General features: G+C 37.8%; 1 protein-coding gene across 9 annotated transcripts in view; it reads right to left on the bottom strand.

Annotated features, from left to right (window-relative positions):
* BRD1 (bromodomain containing 1) overlaps positions 1-15101 on the bottom strand; it is a 106305-nt gene that overhangs the window by 54806 nt on the left and 36398 nt on the right. For 7 of the 9 annotated variants that reach the window (XM_073328328.1, XM_073328329.1, XM_073328331.1 and 4 more), the window contains 4 exons: positions 6362-6493; positions 4726-4854; positions 3495-3807; positions 2230-2490 (listed from right to left, as the gene is read on the bottom strand). In XM_073328328.1, coding sequence (XP_073184429.1) covers positions 2230-2490; positions 3495-3807; positions 4726-4854; positions 6362-6493 — 835 coding nt within the window. Of the gene's footprint in view, positions 1-2229; positions 2491-3494; positions 3808-4725; positions 4855-6361; positions 6494-7273; positions 7366-11447; positions 11560-15101 lie in introns of those variants that run through there. The other 2 variants (XM_073328334.1, XM_073328336.1) reach the window with 2 other exon arrangements.

The raw sequence follows: 15101 nt of genomic DNA, 5'->3' as shown, positions 1-15101 counted from the left end.
GACACAATATCGAACTACCAATGGAAGCAACTAGCAAAAGGGAAGATTTAACCACATATTACAAAGCTGTAATTTTACTGAGGTACTCTGCAAATATTATAACTCTCAAGAATAGAGATCTTTTTTGTGTGGTCAGAAATCCAAAATGGAATTATAAACATACCAGATAATCCATAGCACTTTGAGAGACTAACAATGTAAAAATTCCTCTTCCCTGGTCAATACCTGCTGTGTTTTTTACTTATTTATTTATTTTTAAAAACAACTATCAGGATCTATTTGCCTGCATCTCTCATATCTGTTTTGCAATATGTTTCTAATTCTTTTCTAACTCATTTCTATTCCAGAGTTTAAATTTAAGCTATTTAAAATCCATAAAGGTATATGAATTTTTAACTGTACTTTTGACCTACTACATCACTTCTGAATAGTTATGTTAACATGTTTTTTAAAAATACATTTATTTCAGGTATATGTAATAAGTATATGTCTAACCACTATGCACTTTATTTATAAACGCATCTTTTGACTATTTTAAGATTCAAATGTATCTAAATCAATCTGATTTTTTTTTTTTTTTACTGTTTTAATTATCTGTCAGTAAGAAAGTTCAGAAACAAATGTTTTCAGTTTTAACAAGATTAGGGAGATAATTTAAGGAATCAGATTTGCTTAAAATTATTAAAATAGCTATTCTAAGAGTACTCAGAAATCACAGAATTAGACGAGAAGGCCAACTGCAGTTGTAGTTACATTTTTCTAACACTGTGCCTCCATATTGCAACAGTTTATATCTTTTGAAAAACATTTTTATCAAGCTAAGAGACTCAAACATGCAATTCCAAAGATGGCTAAGTGATGGAACAGTTAAGGATATTTGATTTTTTTTTTTTTTAAATACCAGCTTTCAAACGACTTGCAAGCCTCAAGTGTACAATAGCTAGTCTATGTAAACACATGATCTCTAAGGTGCCACAAGTACTCCTTTTCTTTTTGCGAATACAGACTAATATGGCTGCTACTCTGAAACATGATCTTATTCTGGCTACCATAATCTCCCCCGTCCCCTCCCCCATTTTCTAATCCCACAAAACCAAACACCCTTGCCCTGTCCCCTGCACCACCCCTTCCTCTGAGGACCCCCTCAGCTCACTCCATCCCCCCACCCTCACTCACTTTCACCGGGCTGCGGCAGGGGGTTGGAGTGCGGGAAGGGGTGAGGGCTTCAGCTTGGGGTGCAGGATGGGGTTTAAGGCTGTGGAAGGCTGTTCGGGTGCAGGACGGGGGTGAGGGCTTTGGGAGGAAGTTAAGGTGTGGGAGAGGTTCCAACCTGGGGCAGGGGATTGGGGTGCGAGCTCTGGATGGGCAGCACTTACCTCAGGTGGCTCCCGGACGCGGCTGGCATGTCCAATTCCTAGGTGGAAAGATCAGTGGGTTCTGCGTGCTGCCTGTGCCAATGGTAGCTGTGGAGGCGGTGCTCGGGGTGGGGGCAGCACGTAGAACCCCTGTAGCCACCCCTGCGCCTAGGAGCCAGAGATGCCGGCCGCTTCCAGGAGCTGCGCAGAACTAGGGCAGGAAGCCTGCCTGAGCCCCGCTGACTAGACTTTCAGCGGCCCAGTCAACAGTGCTGACCGGAACCACCAGGGTCCCTTTTCAACTGGGCGTTCCGGTCAACCCTACTCTACCCCCAACCCTTCTTTCCTATTGTTTATTATATTCATATTCTGCAACCTTCTACTTCATTTCTGGCAAATTCCATCATCAATAAATTAAACAAAAAACAGCCTACAGTGCAGGGGTCAGAAGGAAGAACTACAAAAGGATGTGTTTAGTGGCCAAAATTTTCAGTATTGAGTGCCTGAAGTTAAGTGGCTGCACATGGATTAAAGACCCTAAGTATGAATAACACAACTTTCAAAAATACGGAGCCCCATAACTTTCAGTATAAAGTAGTACTTTTTAAAAAGTTTAATTTTGCTACCTCTTGTTGTATTTTCTTTAAAAAAAAAAAATCTCTCTCTCGCAGGAGCAAGGGGAAAGTAACCAGAGAATAGATTTTATGCATACTAAAGGTAACAGTATAGTTCATTTGCAGTGTATTAAACCTGTCCTGAAATCAGATCATAATAGAATATTACTTTCTACTGTGGTAATTTACATGACAAATGTAGGATATCTAATTGAAAGTGTTCAAAATAGTACTGATGTAAACACCAATTAAAATCTTACCTTCTTCTTCACCTTCTTGTTCTAATGCTGCACTTTCCTCTTCAAAACTTCCAATACCTGATTCTATCTGGGGAGGCTGGCTGTGTTGTTGACTTAGTTTGTTGCGAATAATGCTGATTTCTTTCTTTAACAGCTTTGCTCGTTTGCTCCTTGACCCACTGGATTTCATTGCACAGGTGAGATCAAGTTTTTCTAACAACTCTCTCAGCTGTTCTTCCAAGGACATATGCACTCTGTTAGCTGGATTCAGTAACCTATCCACTGAAGTCAAAACATGTGTAATTTAAGATATCTGTTAATAAGAATTTTTTTTACAAAAACTACTTGGAGAATAAATATTTGCTAAGTTTCATGTTTTGGAATTAAAAATATAAAAATAAAATCGGACTTTGGCCACAAGTTGAAGCAAGTTTTATAGTCTCACTATCACTAGTGAAAAGGTGCTAGTGTAAATTCCTGCTATGCCATTTGCTACAACTCTTGTTAGTTAGCATTTTTTGCTTCAGACATCCAGAACTGGAATAGCAGGGACTCTATAGGTCAGGACTGAGGTATACTAATAGAAAGGATGTATAATGACGCCTGACCCATAGTTCTACCAAATACTATTAATTCCTCCCCACTATAGTTATTTCTTCTCTTTTCATAGACTTACGTTTACTATTTTCTCAGTGCACAAGTCAAAATAAGACTTTTTGGGATTGCTCGTATTACAAGTGCAACTGATTATTATAACTGATTATTGAGTTTGTTTGCATCCTGCTTCATGTAACACCACTAAACAAAAATACTTCTGATTCAGCAAGCTACTTAAGCGTTTACATACGTTTAAGCATGTAAACAGTCCCACTGAACTACTCAAGTATGCCCATACATAAGTAACTTGTATATTTCAATGGGAGGACTCATGCACTGAAGTTAAGCACATGCTTAAGAACCTTGTTAAATCTGGGCCTAAATGTTCTGGAATCAGAATTCATTTGAAAAGTTTTTTCTTGATTATGGATGGGACAGAACTGAGAATACAGTTTAATCTTTCAAAGGTATGATGTATTCACAGTGCTACAAAATAGTAAAAAAAAATCTTTTTGTCGGTAAACTAAACAGGTATGACTTGAACATGTGTAAGAACTACATAGTCTGACTGCAGTAAAAAAGTGCCAGTTTTAAAAATTATTTTAAAAATTAAACTTTAAAAATGCAGCTAATGCTTCGATTATATTTCTTGAAAATTGATCGCTACAGTAATTTAGAAAGTTTCTTACCATCTTCCCAGGAGAAAGGCTGGGGTGATTCTAGTTTAGGCTGTTCAGGTAAATGCATTCCAGTTTCATTATTATAACCGATCCCCTCAGCATCTCGCCTAGCTTGTCTCAGAACAACACCTCCTTGATCTCTTAATCGCACTGCAGCTCTATAGAATATTGTATCCTTCGCATTGTATTTCATACAGTTATCTATAATAAGATTAAAATCTTCTTCAAACTCATTAAGGTTTCTATAGCCTTGGGAATCTAACCGTTTTCTCATAGTAGATAAATCCATGGGATGTTTTATATGATCCAAATAATCTGGAACCTACGAATAAATATTAAAACAGAAGATGTTTAAACTTGCAGCTGATATAACAATAAAATAATTGTACTGTGATGAACTAATCTAGATTTTTAAAATTTTAAGTATATTTTGTGAAATAAAGAAAGCAGAGAATCCAGTTTCTAATCTGAAGCCCTGACCCAGTAAAGTTTTATACACATGCTTAATTTTTCCCATTATGAGATTACACAAAGTAAAGATTAGCATGGGCATAAATCTCTGTAGGATCATGGCCTTAGTACTCTTACTGCCACATGTTTATTTATATATTGGTAGCCTGTTCAGATCAGTTAGTGGACTTCTAAAAGTGGAGCATGAACCTTGTGACTGACAATGAAACTTAAGTAACGCTATTAATGTATATCAAACAGTGTATTTTTGTGATTGTGGAGGGATTAAATAGTAGTATTTTTTTGCATGCAAGTTTCGCATATGAACTTGGTTTTCCTTTGGGAAATGTTGACCTTCCATCTCCAGAATAATTTAAGATGTAGTTTCTAGGATTATTTGAAAAACAGAAATAAAAATGAAGACACCTTTCCAACGTCCTTCATCAAGTAACATGACCACGACATGTTTACATCTATGTTTAAACAAATTAAATTTTAGACTGCAAAATGAGTTTCAAATGTCTTCCTATAATATAGGTCTATGTCTAAATACTGCAGAATTATTTAATATTTTAAAAACAGGAAAACCAAGTCATAAATTCTCACTGAACTATTTTCATGTTCCCAGTCTACTTCTACTGGGGTTTAATTTGAACTTATTTTCAAATCTGCATATTGTAAAATAAATTTACTTCAAATATTTCCAATCCTGCAGTATAACTGAATAAAAAAAAATTAAATTCAGCTATCATGCTATGAACTATGATGAAAAGATTAATTGGAAAGGCACCTCCTTAAGGTTTACTGGCTGAGTAAATATTCGAGCAGAATCCTTTTCCTGCAGCTGGTCCAGAACTGATCGCAGCAGTACAGTGAATGGAGTCAACTGGAGCTCCATGGCGACCTGCTCAACCTTGATCTGAATAATGAAATATAAAAAACACCAAATAGTAAGTTATTTTCAACTAGAAGAAGTGCCTACAAATTACTTTTCTTCTCTCTCTCAAAAGCGTCTAATTCAAGTGAATTTGCAGCTTCACTTCCAAGGAGGGATTTTATCAGTTATCTGAATGCACTTTCAATCTGAGAATGATTATAATGCTAGTGCAGATTAAATTTAGTAATTTTTCAAAAATTATTTAACAGTTCTAAAGAAAACAGGCTACAAAAAAAGCGGCTTTATAGAACAAGACCAAATATACAAAAAAATAAGAAAAGGAGGACATCATAGAGATTAACAAATTTATTTGAGCATAAGCTTTCGTGAGCTACAGCTCACTTCATCGGAGAAACCAAGAAAAATACATTTTTTTTAAAACAGTGCAAAACTCAAACATGGTGCCACATGCAAGCTATGCCAAATGAGTTTATAGCACTGATATCCAAAAGTAAAAATATTACAATTCTACACCTAAGGTCTGTTCTACTTAAACTTCCAGAAAAAATAAAAGCTGTTTATAAAGATCAAAATCACTAATTACTTCAAAGGTTTGATCCTCCTATAGGGATAATCATATATTGTTTTAATAACTGTAAAGAAAGTTTTAAATAATCCTCTATAAAAAGTGGTTTCAGAATATTTTAAGAACATACTTCTTGTATTCAACATTAAAAGCAACAATTTCCTGGATAATCTTGATTTCAATATCAGTGATACTTTCGATATGAAAGATATCCTTTTAGACATCAATTGACTGATAAGGGGATGTATAGGACTTTGTTATCTTTTAATATATTAAGGCATTAAACTTCAGTATGTAGTCAAGACTATTACCAATGGACTATATTAACTCATAATAAAAGTGCAATTACATTCTGAAAAGTAATTTTGGAAAAATGTCATCCTGGGGTTTCATATTTAATATGTGAGTGATTCCAGAGCTCATGTGCCCCATTTACAACTAAATTGTGGTTTTTGTAAGTGCCAGCACTGCAAACTCAATTTTGGCTCTGAGAGTCATGCTGTGTTCTTTCCTTCTCACCTACCACCACCAGTATGAAGATTCTGCAGGCCAAATTATGCATTCCTTTACACTAGGGCAAAGCCACTGACTTCATTATGTTTATACAAGTGTAAACGACTGGCCCTTACTCCCACTGTGCTTCTTTGCCCTCTGTGTTGTCTCTACAGGATTAATAGGAATTAAAAATACCAATTATTTTTCACACAAAAGTGAATAAATGCAACACACACACTCTACTTCAGATCTGATGCGTAGAAAGGTGCTATTTTAATTTACTTAATAATGGACTGCCCAACATAATGGCCTAAATTCAGTCTAAATTCTTTATACTATGCGTGATTTTGTTATTGTTTAACATCAATGAGACAGACAGTAGAGTCTTTTTCCTTTAAAAAAGAAATCCATCAGCAATCTTCCTTTTTCCTTCAACAAAGTTTCACCAAATTGAAGTTATCCATTTACCTGTTCTCTTTTTAATTTTTCACGTTTACGTATAAGTTCAATCAACAAACGTGCTCTCTCCAGATCATGGCGCAGCCTTTGCCAGTACTTTAACTTCTCCTTTAGGGCTTGCATTTCTTCATCATCTTCTCTCTGTAAGAAAATAACCATAGTTTCTAAAGTTGGAACATAACAGGAAATGCCAATTATTTTTTACTTATTTCTAAAAACAGCAAACCATTCTCTATTTTTGGCAATTCAAATATTGCATTCAAAACAATTATGGTACAAACCTCCCGCTCCCTTACAAGCCAGTGTATTTCCTTACTACTTCTAAATTCCTTACCTGGGAGTAAGGTTTGACTGCTTTCGGTTTCACACTATTTATTATTATTCTAAATAAATGTTTTTATGATAGTGCTCAAGGACCAACTAAATACAGGGCCACACTGTGCAAACGAAGAGTAGTAGACAGTCCCTGCCCTGAAGATATTATAATCTAAACAGAGAAGGTAGAAAGGAGGGCAAAGGAGGTAGAATACACAAGCAGAATGAACAATGTGCCAACAACAAATGTTTTAGTTCCATAATTGGGCGGGGTGGGGGCGGTTGTTGGTTAGGAGGGGATAAACTCAACAGAAAGAAAAGGGAAGGAAAGGCGGGGTGAGAAAGACTGGGCATAGGAGAAGAATGGGTTAGGTATGGTGTGAAGCTGAGCTGAAGAGATTGAGGGGGAGGATTGAAGCAAAACAGCCAATCAGCATATGACAGAGAAAGTCCAGTCAAAACTGTAGAAAGTTATCCTAATGTCCAAAGGAACAAAGGTCCCTACTTCTGCTGCTTCTCCTCTACCAGCAGGAGTCTCTTGCTGGTTCCTCTCTGTAGTCCCCATCCCCCACCCCAAGGCCACATGGGAGGCAAAGGCGGCCCCACCTGAGTCCTAGTGTACTCAGTCTCCCCTGCATGTTTGTGGGTCCAAGGAAGTGCTGGAGGGGAGGATGGCCCCATCTGGTCCCATCTGGTTACTTTTAAGACAAAAATGAATTTACTTTAGAAAACAAATGGCAGCTGAGATACCAAAAAGTATATGAATCTGGGTCCAAAACTCCTGGACCAGCAGGATTTAGAAGCATTGCAAGAAGCAGTCCTGGTAAAAGAAGCAATTCTTGTCATCTCAACTGACCCCCTTTTGTAAGCTAAGGAGTAGTGGTGACTGGGCACCACGAATGCTGTGACTTTGAAGAATTGGAAACAAAAATCAACCCTCCCACACACTCTCCAGTAGTGGGTAGCAAGGGAGGGAAAACCTTAGACTTGGAAGAGGGATAAAGTTAGAAAGCTATTCTGACTATAGATTCAATGGATTAGAACCCTGAAAGTTTCAGCTGCAGGAGGCAAAAGAACAATTTCAACAGAAGATCAATTAACAAAATATATGATAAGGATATGTAGAAAATAATCAGTTCAAATAGATAATAAGATTAAACCAGATTAAAACAAATTGATAGGCTTTATGAACCCGTGAACATAGGTCTCCTAAGTATCTCTAGAAAGACTAATTGTGTAATATATGAAGTATTTAGCTATAATTGAACAAATATGAAGGAAAAATATTGATAACGCTGTATGGAAGAAACAAACAGTTACAAAAGAAGAGGAAGAGATTATTCAGGGTATTCAAAAAGGAAAAGCAAGTCACCTGGAAAGTCCTGAAGTTAGACCTTAATCAGGAAACAGAATGATCTACTTACAGAATACAGAGTATCAGATTTTACAAAGATATTTTGGAGCTAATTGAAAATTTTGTCAACTTGCCTGGAACTGTCTTCTGTTAGATGATTAGCAGTGCCTAACAAAATGGGCTACAAACACAGTTGGACACTTTAGGTGCTTCCAGAATAGAAATAATAAAAAACAATAAAATCAGGGATTCATTAAATTTGAAATATATATCTATAAAAACAAGGGAAATGCTTGGGAGAACCGTGAAAATACAACACGGCTCAACACAAAAGCTGTCAAATGCACAAACTGAAATAATCTCTCATCTTTCAATTTTAGTAATATTAATATAGGTTCTTTGTAGCAAGGGTAGATGATTTTTTTCAGACTTTAGTGTCATTTTTAAGTTATGTCACTTGAAGACAAAAAGGAGGTGGCAAGAGCCAATGGGTCTGCGATTTTGTGATTTTTTTTAAAAAAAACAAACATCTCAGCACAATAATGTATTGTTTTACAGAAGTTATGGTAAAACAGGACAGCCATATAGTTTATTTATCAAAATGCTTACAATTACAATTTCAAGACATGTAAATCTCTCTGACTCCTCTGCTAAAGTTAAGAATTCTCATCTATCAGCTGTTTTTTCTCTCTCATCAGGCCAATCTGTAAACAATGGTTTGTTCCTCTTTCCAAATTGCAAAGAGGCACAGAACAGAATCAGACTCAAATATAAGCAAAAAGGAAAAATAGCACTAACTTCATAAAGTTTGAACGTGAGAATTTTGAGCCAACCTCTTTATTCCAATAGGAACTCTGATGGTCAAGTAGGAGACCCACTAACGAGAATTTTTATTTCTAAATTTTTAAAAAGAGCATTTCTCTACTAGCAGGGTCTGTACTAGCATTAGTTCTTAGTGTTCCCAAAAGGTCCATCATCTGAATCTCAAATAAATCTTGAGTGCTTGCAAAAGACTCAGAAATGGGTAACTGCCTTGTGTGTTGTAGAGGCTCCCTTCTCTTGATGAACAGAGAAACCTTATTTTTAATACAAAGTGGCCTCATGGCAGCTAGACAGGAAGACGCCTCAAAGATGCATAGGCTTCTTCGGGCTTGTCTACACGGGCACGCTAAACCCCTAAATCGGCGCTGAGATAGATGCAATGGCATTGATTTAGCGGGTCTGATGAAGACATGGTAAGTTGATGGCAGAGCACCCTCCCGTCGACTTTATTAGTCCAGCTCTCCGAGAGGCGGAAGCTAAAGCAGCGGGAGATAGTGCAGTGTTGACACCACGTTCAGTTGATGTAAGCTGTGTCGCTGAGGAGGGCAATTTTTTTACACCCCTGAGCGACGTAACTTACATCAACTTAATGTAATCAATGTAGACTAGGTCTTAGATATGTATTTACTTACACCCTCGGAGAAGAGTAAGGCGATTTGAGATACCTTTCAGGTCTCATTTTAGTGTCTAACAAAAAAAATTTCTGATATGCGTAATTTTTTTGTTCTGTCAACATCCTTAAATATGGATTTCCAGAGTTCCTTTTTTCCAAAAATCTCTTTTCTGTGGCAAAAACAAAAAGATGTCCTGCCTGACATGAAAGGAAAGAGAAATTTAGGAAGAAAGGATGTGATTCTCCTTTGAATAATCTTATTCTGACTGAAAACCAATTATTCCATTCTCTGCAAAAATCTCTACTTCCCCAACCTGCTGGGTCAAAATAATTACCAATACTAAAAATCATTTTTAGAACAGGAAAAATTGATTAATATCCTCATGGTCTTGAAAAGTGTTAAAGGCCAAGGAGTATTTCTACTGTCCAGGAAGGGACAGTGGGCCTAACAGTAGATGACAGAGTTTGTTCTAAGGAAGTTCATCACTGGGATTTAAACCTTAATGAATCCCATGGACCTTTTACCTAGCTGTTTGGGATCATTATGAGCAATGTCACCATAACTGAAAGCCTCCTTCAGGGCTGAACTAACTGACAGCGGGGCCACACCAGCCCCCAATGCAGCCCAGGTTGTTGAAGAAACACAGGTAGCTTAAGGCAACATTTGCCCTCACAGAGTTAAACCTTCTCTATTGTGCTTCCTGTGACATCTAACAGAATATGACCACTGAGTTCTACTCCCAGCTCAGTCAGGCATGACCTTGTGTAACTTCTTAGTTACACCCCACATCCGTAAAATGGAGGAAGTGATACTTGCTGGTGTTAAAACAAGGGTTATAAGGTTAAGTTCTATAATAAAGTTTCATAGATTGCAAGGCCAGAAGCGACTACTGTGATCATCTAGTCTGACCTCCTGTATAACACAAGCCATAGAACTACCCCAAAATAATTACTAGAGCGTATCTTTTAGAAAAAGATCCAATCTGAATTAAATTTCCTGTGATGGAGAATCTACCACGACACATGGGAAATTGTTCCAATGGCTAACTTTGCACACAGTTAAAAATCCATATCTTATTTCCAGTCTGAATTTGTCTAGCATCAACTTCTAGCCCTTAGATAATGTTATACCTTTCTCTGCTAGATTAAACGTGTATTCCTCACATAGCTACTTTCACACTATAGTCAAGTCACACCTTAACCTTCTCTTCTCAGCTAATCAGATTAAGGTCCTTTAGTCTATCACCATAAATCATGTTTTCTAATTCTTTAATCATTCTTGTGGCTCTTCTGTGTACACTCCACAATGTTTAAACATTGTGGAGTGTACACAGTTCACACCAGTCAGTAGAAGAGTTCAGGGTTTTCTCCTTGTATCCAGCACACCTTCTTCCAATGGTTAAAATAGATACATCTCCTTCAATCCAACAAGCTCTGATGAACACGTGCAAATGGTGATTTTCAGAGGCTTACAACATGGCCAAATGTGGTCAGATTTTTCACTGGGACAGCAAAAGAGAGAGCTCTCTCATGCTGGAACCATCCCTTTGTGAAGTTCCAACTGCAAACTTTGGAGGCACATAAATTCTTCAAAAAATAGTAGGAAAAAAATTTTTAAACTAGAAAAGCTACCCATTTTTTTCTTAACTTCATTCTCAGAAACGACAACCATTTTTTCTGAGTTCTGGTCCACACACAGAACTTAAGTCAGCATAACTCAATTTCTCTGGGAGCCAGCATGTATTCACACACACATACACACTTATCTCTCATCAACAGATCATTGGACTTAAACAGATTTAATCAATCCAGTTCTAAAAAAAACTGGAAGGAAGCAGAGAATGTGCATGGAAGATTTAAGCTCTCACAACTGAAGTGTAGCAGGGCGAATACGAAATTGAAAACAGGAACTCATAATCAACGTCAGTGAAATACAAATGTAAGTGTCATTAACAGCACCGCCTATAATATAAACATTAAAATAAATTTACCAGTGCAATTACTGGTAAACAACTGCCAGACTGCACACTTGAATGTGCCTCAACTGAGCAACAGTCTTTGGCATCAGCAACCTCTCCTGTGCTTTTCTTTTCCAAACCGATGTAATTGCATTTGTTTCAACACCAAAAGTCTGCACAATCCAGTTCTCCTAGGAAGCAAAAATTTTAAATTTCTTAACTTTTCCAACTAAGTTCACAGCCATATCATGTTATGCATATTTTTTGCATTGAACTGAATTAAATTATATCACTACTTCTACTTTTGATTAGAAGTTTATAAATATTTTAAATTTTTGCTGATTTCCTGCTATTAATCTGGACTTTATATACTGTGCGCCACACTGTATTAAATTCTTCAGCAGGGTCCCCTGATTTCTACAACATGTTGACGTTTCTGTGGTATCTTCTAGTGAATTCAAAAAATAGAGTTTAAATGTATGGAGTGTAAAACTTTAAATTTAAAAAAGTAATTTATCACTGTAATTAACTGCCTCAAAAAGTCACTGCCACATCAAAATGTGATGATGCTTCATTGATCACAAAAGAGACGTAAGGAATCATGAAATCTTCTGCTGATTGTTGGACATCGAATTGTTCAATTAAAAATAAATGACAGAAGGGAGAAAAGGGTGGGTAGTAGAGCACTTCAGGTGACTCCCAAGCAGTAACCGCATAAGGAGGTGGAAGGTTTGCACCAGAGTTCAATTCAGAAGACAAAATTGCACCACCTACAGCAGCATCTGATTTTGCCACAGGTACCAAAACATAATGATTAAAATAAGTCTGAACAGACGACCACGTTGCCGCTCTACCGCTGTCTGCAACTGGTACATCCTTAAGTTAGGCCATAGATGTTGGTAGTGCTCTTCCAGAATGTGCTGTCACTCCTGAAGGGGGCTGAACATGAGTTCTGTCACAACAAATTTTAATATAATCAGAGATCCATTTTGATAACCTATGTTTTAAAATTACTGAATCTGTGTTTCTGTATAACAATGGACACAAATATTCTCGGAGATCTTTTTAATAGTTTGGTCGTATCTAGGTAGAAGGCTAATGCCCCTCCTGACATCTATTGGAATATGGTTTTCTGGCAGTTTTGGAAAAAAAAAACTGGGAGGTGAATGGTTTGATTAATATAAAATTCTGAGGACACCTTAGAAATTAAATTAAACTACTTTTTTAAATTAAAAAACTTGGATATGCCTGTAGTGACACTTTCTCTCTGGTGAATACCCTAAACGAGGTCTGCCATTAAGGTCCCCCAGTTCTCCCACCCTTGGGACAGAAGTGATTGCTATCAGGAAGACTGTCTTCATTGATAAATCTAATAAGGAACACATAGCTAGTGGCTTAAAAGGGTGTTTCATGATATAATTAAGAACTAGGTTCAAGTCCTTGCTTGGAATAGGATCTGTGATTTATGGGGAGATATTCAATAAATCTCTTAGGAATTTTGCAATAGTTAGGTGAGCTAAGAGTGAAAAAAAAAACCTATAGGTGTGTGAAAAGTTGTTACTGCTAAGTGAACCCTAATGGAATTCAAAGAAAGTCCTGATGCTTTCAGTTCCAGTAGGTAATCCAATACCCTGTGAAGAGGAGAGCAAGTCGGCTGTGAATACTGTTACACCAAAGATAATATTTTCTTTCCTGGAGACAAGTATTTCTTATAGATTCTTTTCTACTATTTAATAAAACATGTTGTACCTCTGACAAACAGGATCTCTCTATTGCAGAGAACCTTTGAGGACCCATGCTTGGAGCCTCAGAATCTGCAGGCTGGGGTGAAATGCTCAGCCAGCATCCTGAGTCAGTAGGTGAGGACTGATCAGAAGCCTCCTTGAAGGGTGAGAGATTAGTCTGATCATATATAGATACCAGACCGGTCTTGGCCATACTGGTGCAATCAGTGTCACTCTGGATTGATCTTGGTTTCTTACTGAGAACCTTTAACAGTAACAATGTAGGTAGATGCACACAGAAAAGTCCTTTCGTCCATGAGATGAGGAATGAGTCCACTGTAAATTGGGGCCTCCTCCCTCCAGAGCAATACCTGATGCATTTTGTGCCGGCTGCCATGGCAAACAGATCAACCCCCAGGCTAAGAACACCTTGTGGAAGAATCTGGAGTTCAGTTCCCATTCATAATTTAGAGGAAAATGTCTGCTGAAGTCATCTGCTATGGTGTTCTGAATATCTAAGAGGTAAGAAGCTGAGATGACTATGTGGCTGGCTATACACCAATTTCAGGGTTTTATCGCTTTGGCACAGAGATGGTGATGGTTGATATGCATGCCACATTGTCGATCATTTATCTTTACTGACTTTGACTTGATTAGTGCTAAAGAAGTGTAGACAAGCATTTTTGAGGGCTCTCAATTCCAGAGACTGATGTGGAGAAACTGCTCTTGTAATGACCATTGTCCCTGTACATTGTGAGGTCTCAGATGTGCCCCCATCCCAAAAGTGAAGCATCTAATGTAGGGGGAATCCACAAGAATGGAACACCTGTGCAGTTCTGTTCCAGGCCTTCCACCAGTTGAGTGCTTGTAGAACCCACTGCGGAACAGAGAGTAATCTGCCAAGACTGTGTACTTGGTTTGCGAACCATTCAGTCGTCCCTGTAGACCTTGGAGGTGTAATCTGGCATGCTGCACTAAAAAGACGCATATTGGACATGCCCTAGCAGTTGAAGACAATCTCTTAGTGTTGCTTGAGGACTTCCCTGAATCTTTCAGATGAAATTCGCTAAGGCAAGAAATGTGCTGGACAGTAGATATGCTTTGCCTGTCACTGCATCCAGGGATATGCCTATGAAATCTGGATGCTGTACTGGAGTCAAAATGGACTTTTCGAGGTTGATCTGAAGAGGAACAGGGGGGGAGAATGGGTAGGAGATTTGAAATGGATAGTGTAACCAGATGTTATTTCCAAAACCCATTTGTACGATGATATATGCTCCCATGCGTCCTGAAAATGGGAGAGGCAACATTCAAAAGGAGGATAAGATGTTGCAGCTGTAAGACCTTGTTGGTTGGATGGTTGAGATTCTCGACCAAGTCATCAAAACTGTCATGTGCGGGACACGGATGGCTGAGAAGATGTATCTGTAACTGAAGGAGGGTTTTTTTGTTTGTTTGTTTGTTTTTTTGAGTATCTTTGTTTCTTCACCAGGGGATTCAGAAGGATATCTGGCACAAAGAGCATGTCCTGTATCGGAGACCTACCAAATCTCCTCTTATTGAGAAGAGTGTAAATCCCTAGGGATTGAAATATGGCTCTCAAGTCCTTTAAAGTGTGGAGAGATGTATCTGTCAAGTTCACAAGGTTGTGACTGCCAAAGGGGATATCTTTGACAGTACTCTAAACCTATCTTGGAAAGCCCAACAGATGTAGCCAAGATGCTCTTCTCATGACTACTGCAGTGGAAATAGACCATGCTGCAGTATCTGCTGCATCCAAGGAGGCCTGGAGCGATCTCTTAGTCAGGAGCTGACCTTCCTGTAGAATGGACTTAAACTGGTCCTGATGTTCTTCCAGCAGCTGCTCAATAAAAGAACTGAATTTATCACCATTTAAATATAGTCATATTTGGCCACGAGTGCCTGATGTTTTGCTATCCTGCACTGAAGTGTGGCTGAAGCA

This window comes from Lepidochelys kempii, chromosome 1, assembly GCF_965140285.1.
Source record: "Lepidochelys kempii isolate rLepKem1 chromosome 1, rLepKem1.hap1, whole genome shotgun sequence".
In the NCBI taxonomy this organism is placed as follows: domain Eukaryota; kingdom Metazoa; phylum Chordata; order Testudines; family Cheloniidae; genus Lepidochelys; species Lepidochelys kempii.
Note: the sequence above shows the minus strand (reverse complement) of the source record. Positions and strands in the feature narration are given on the sequence as shown.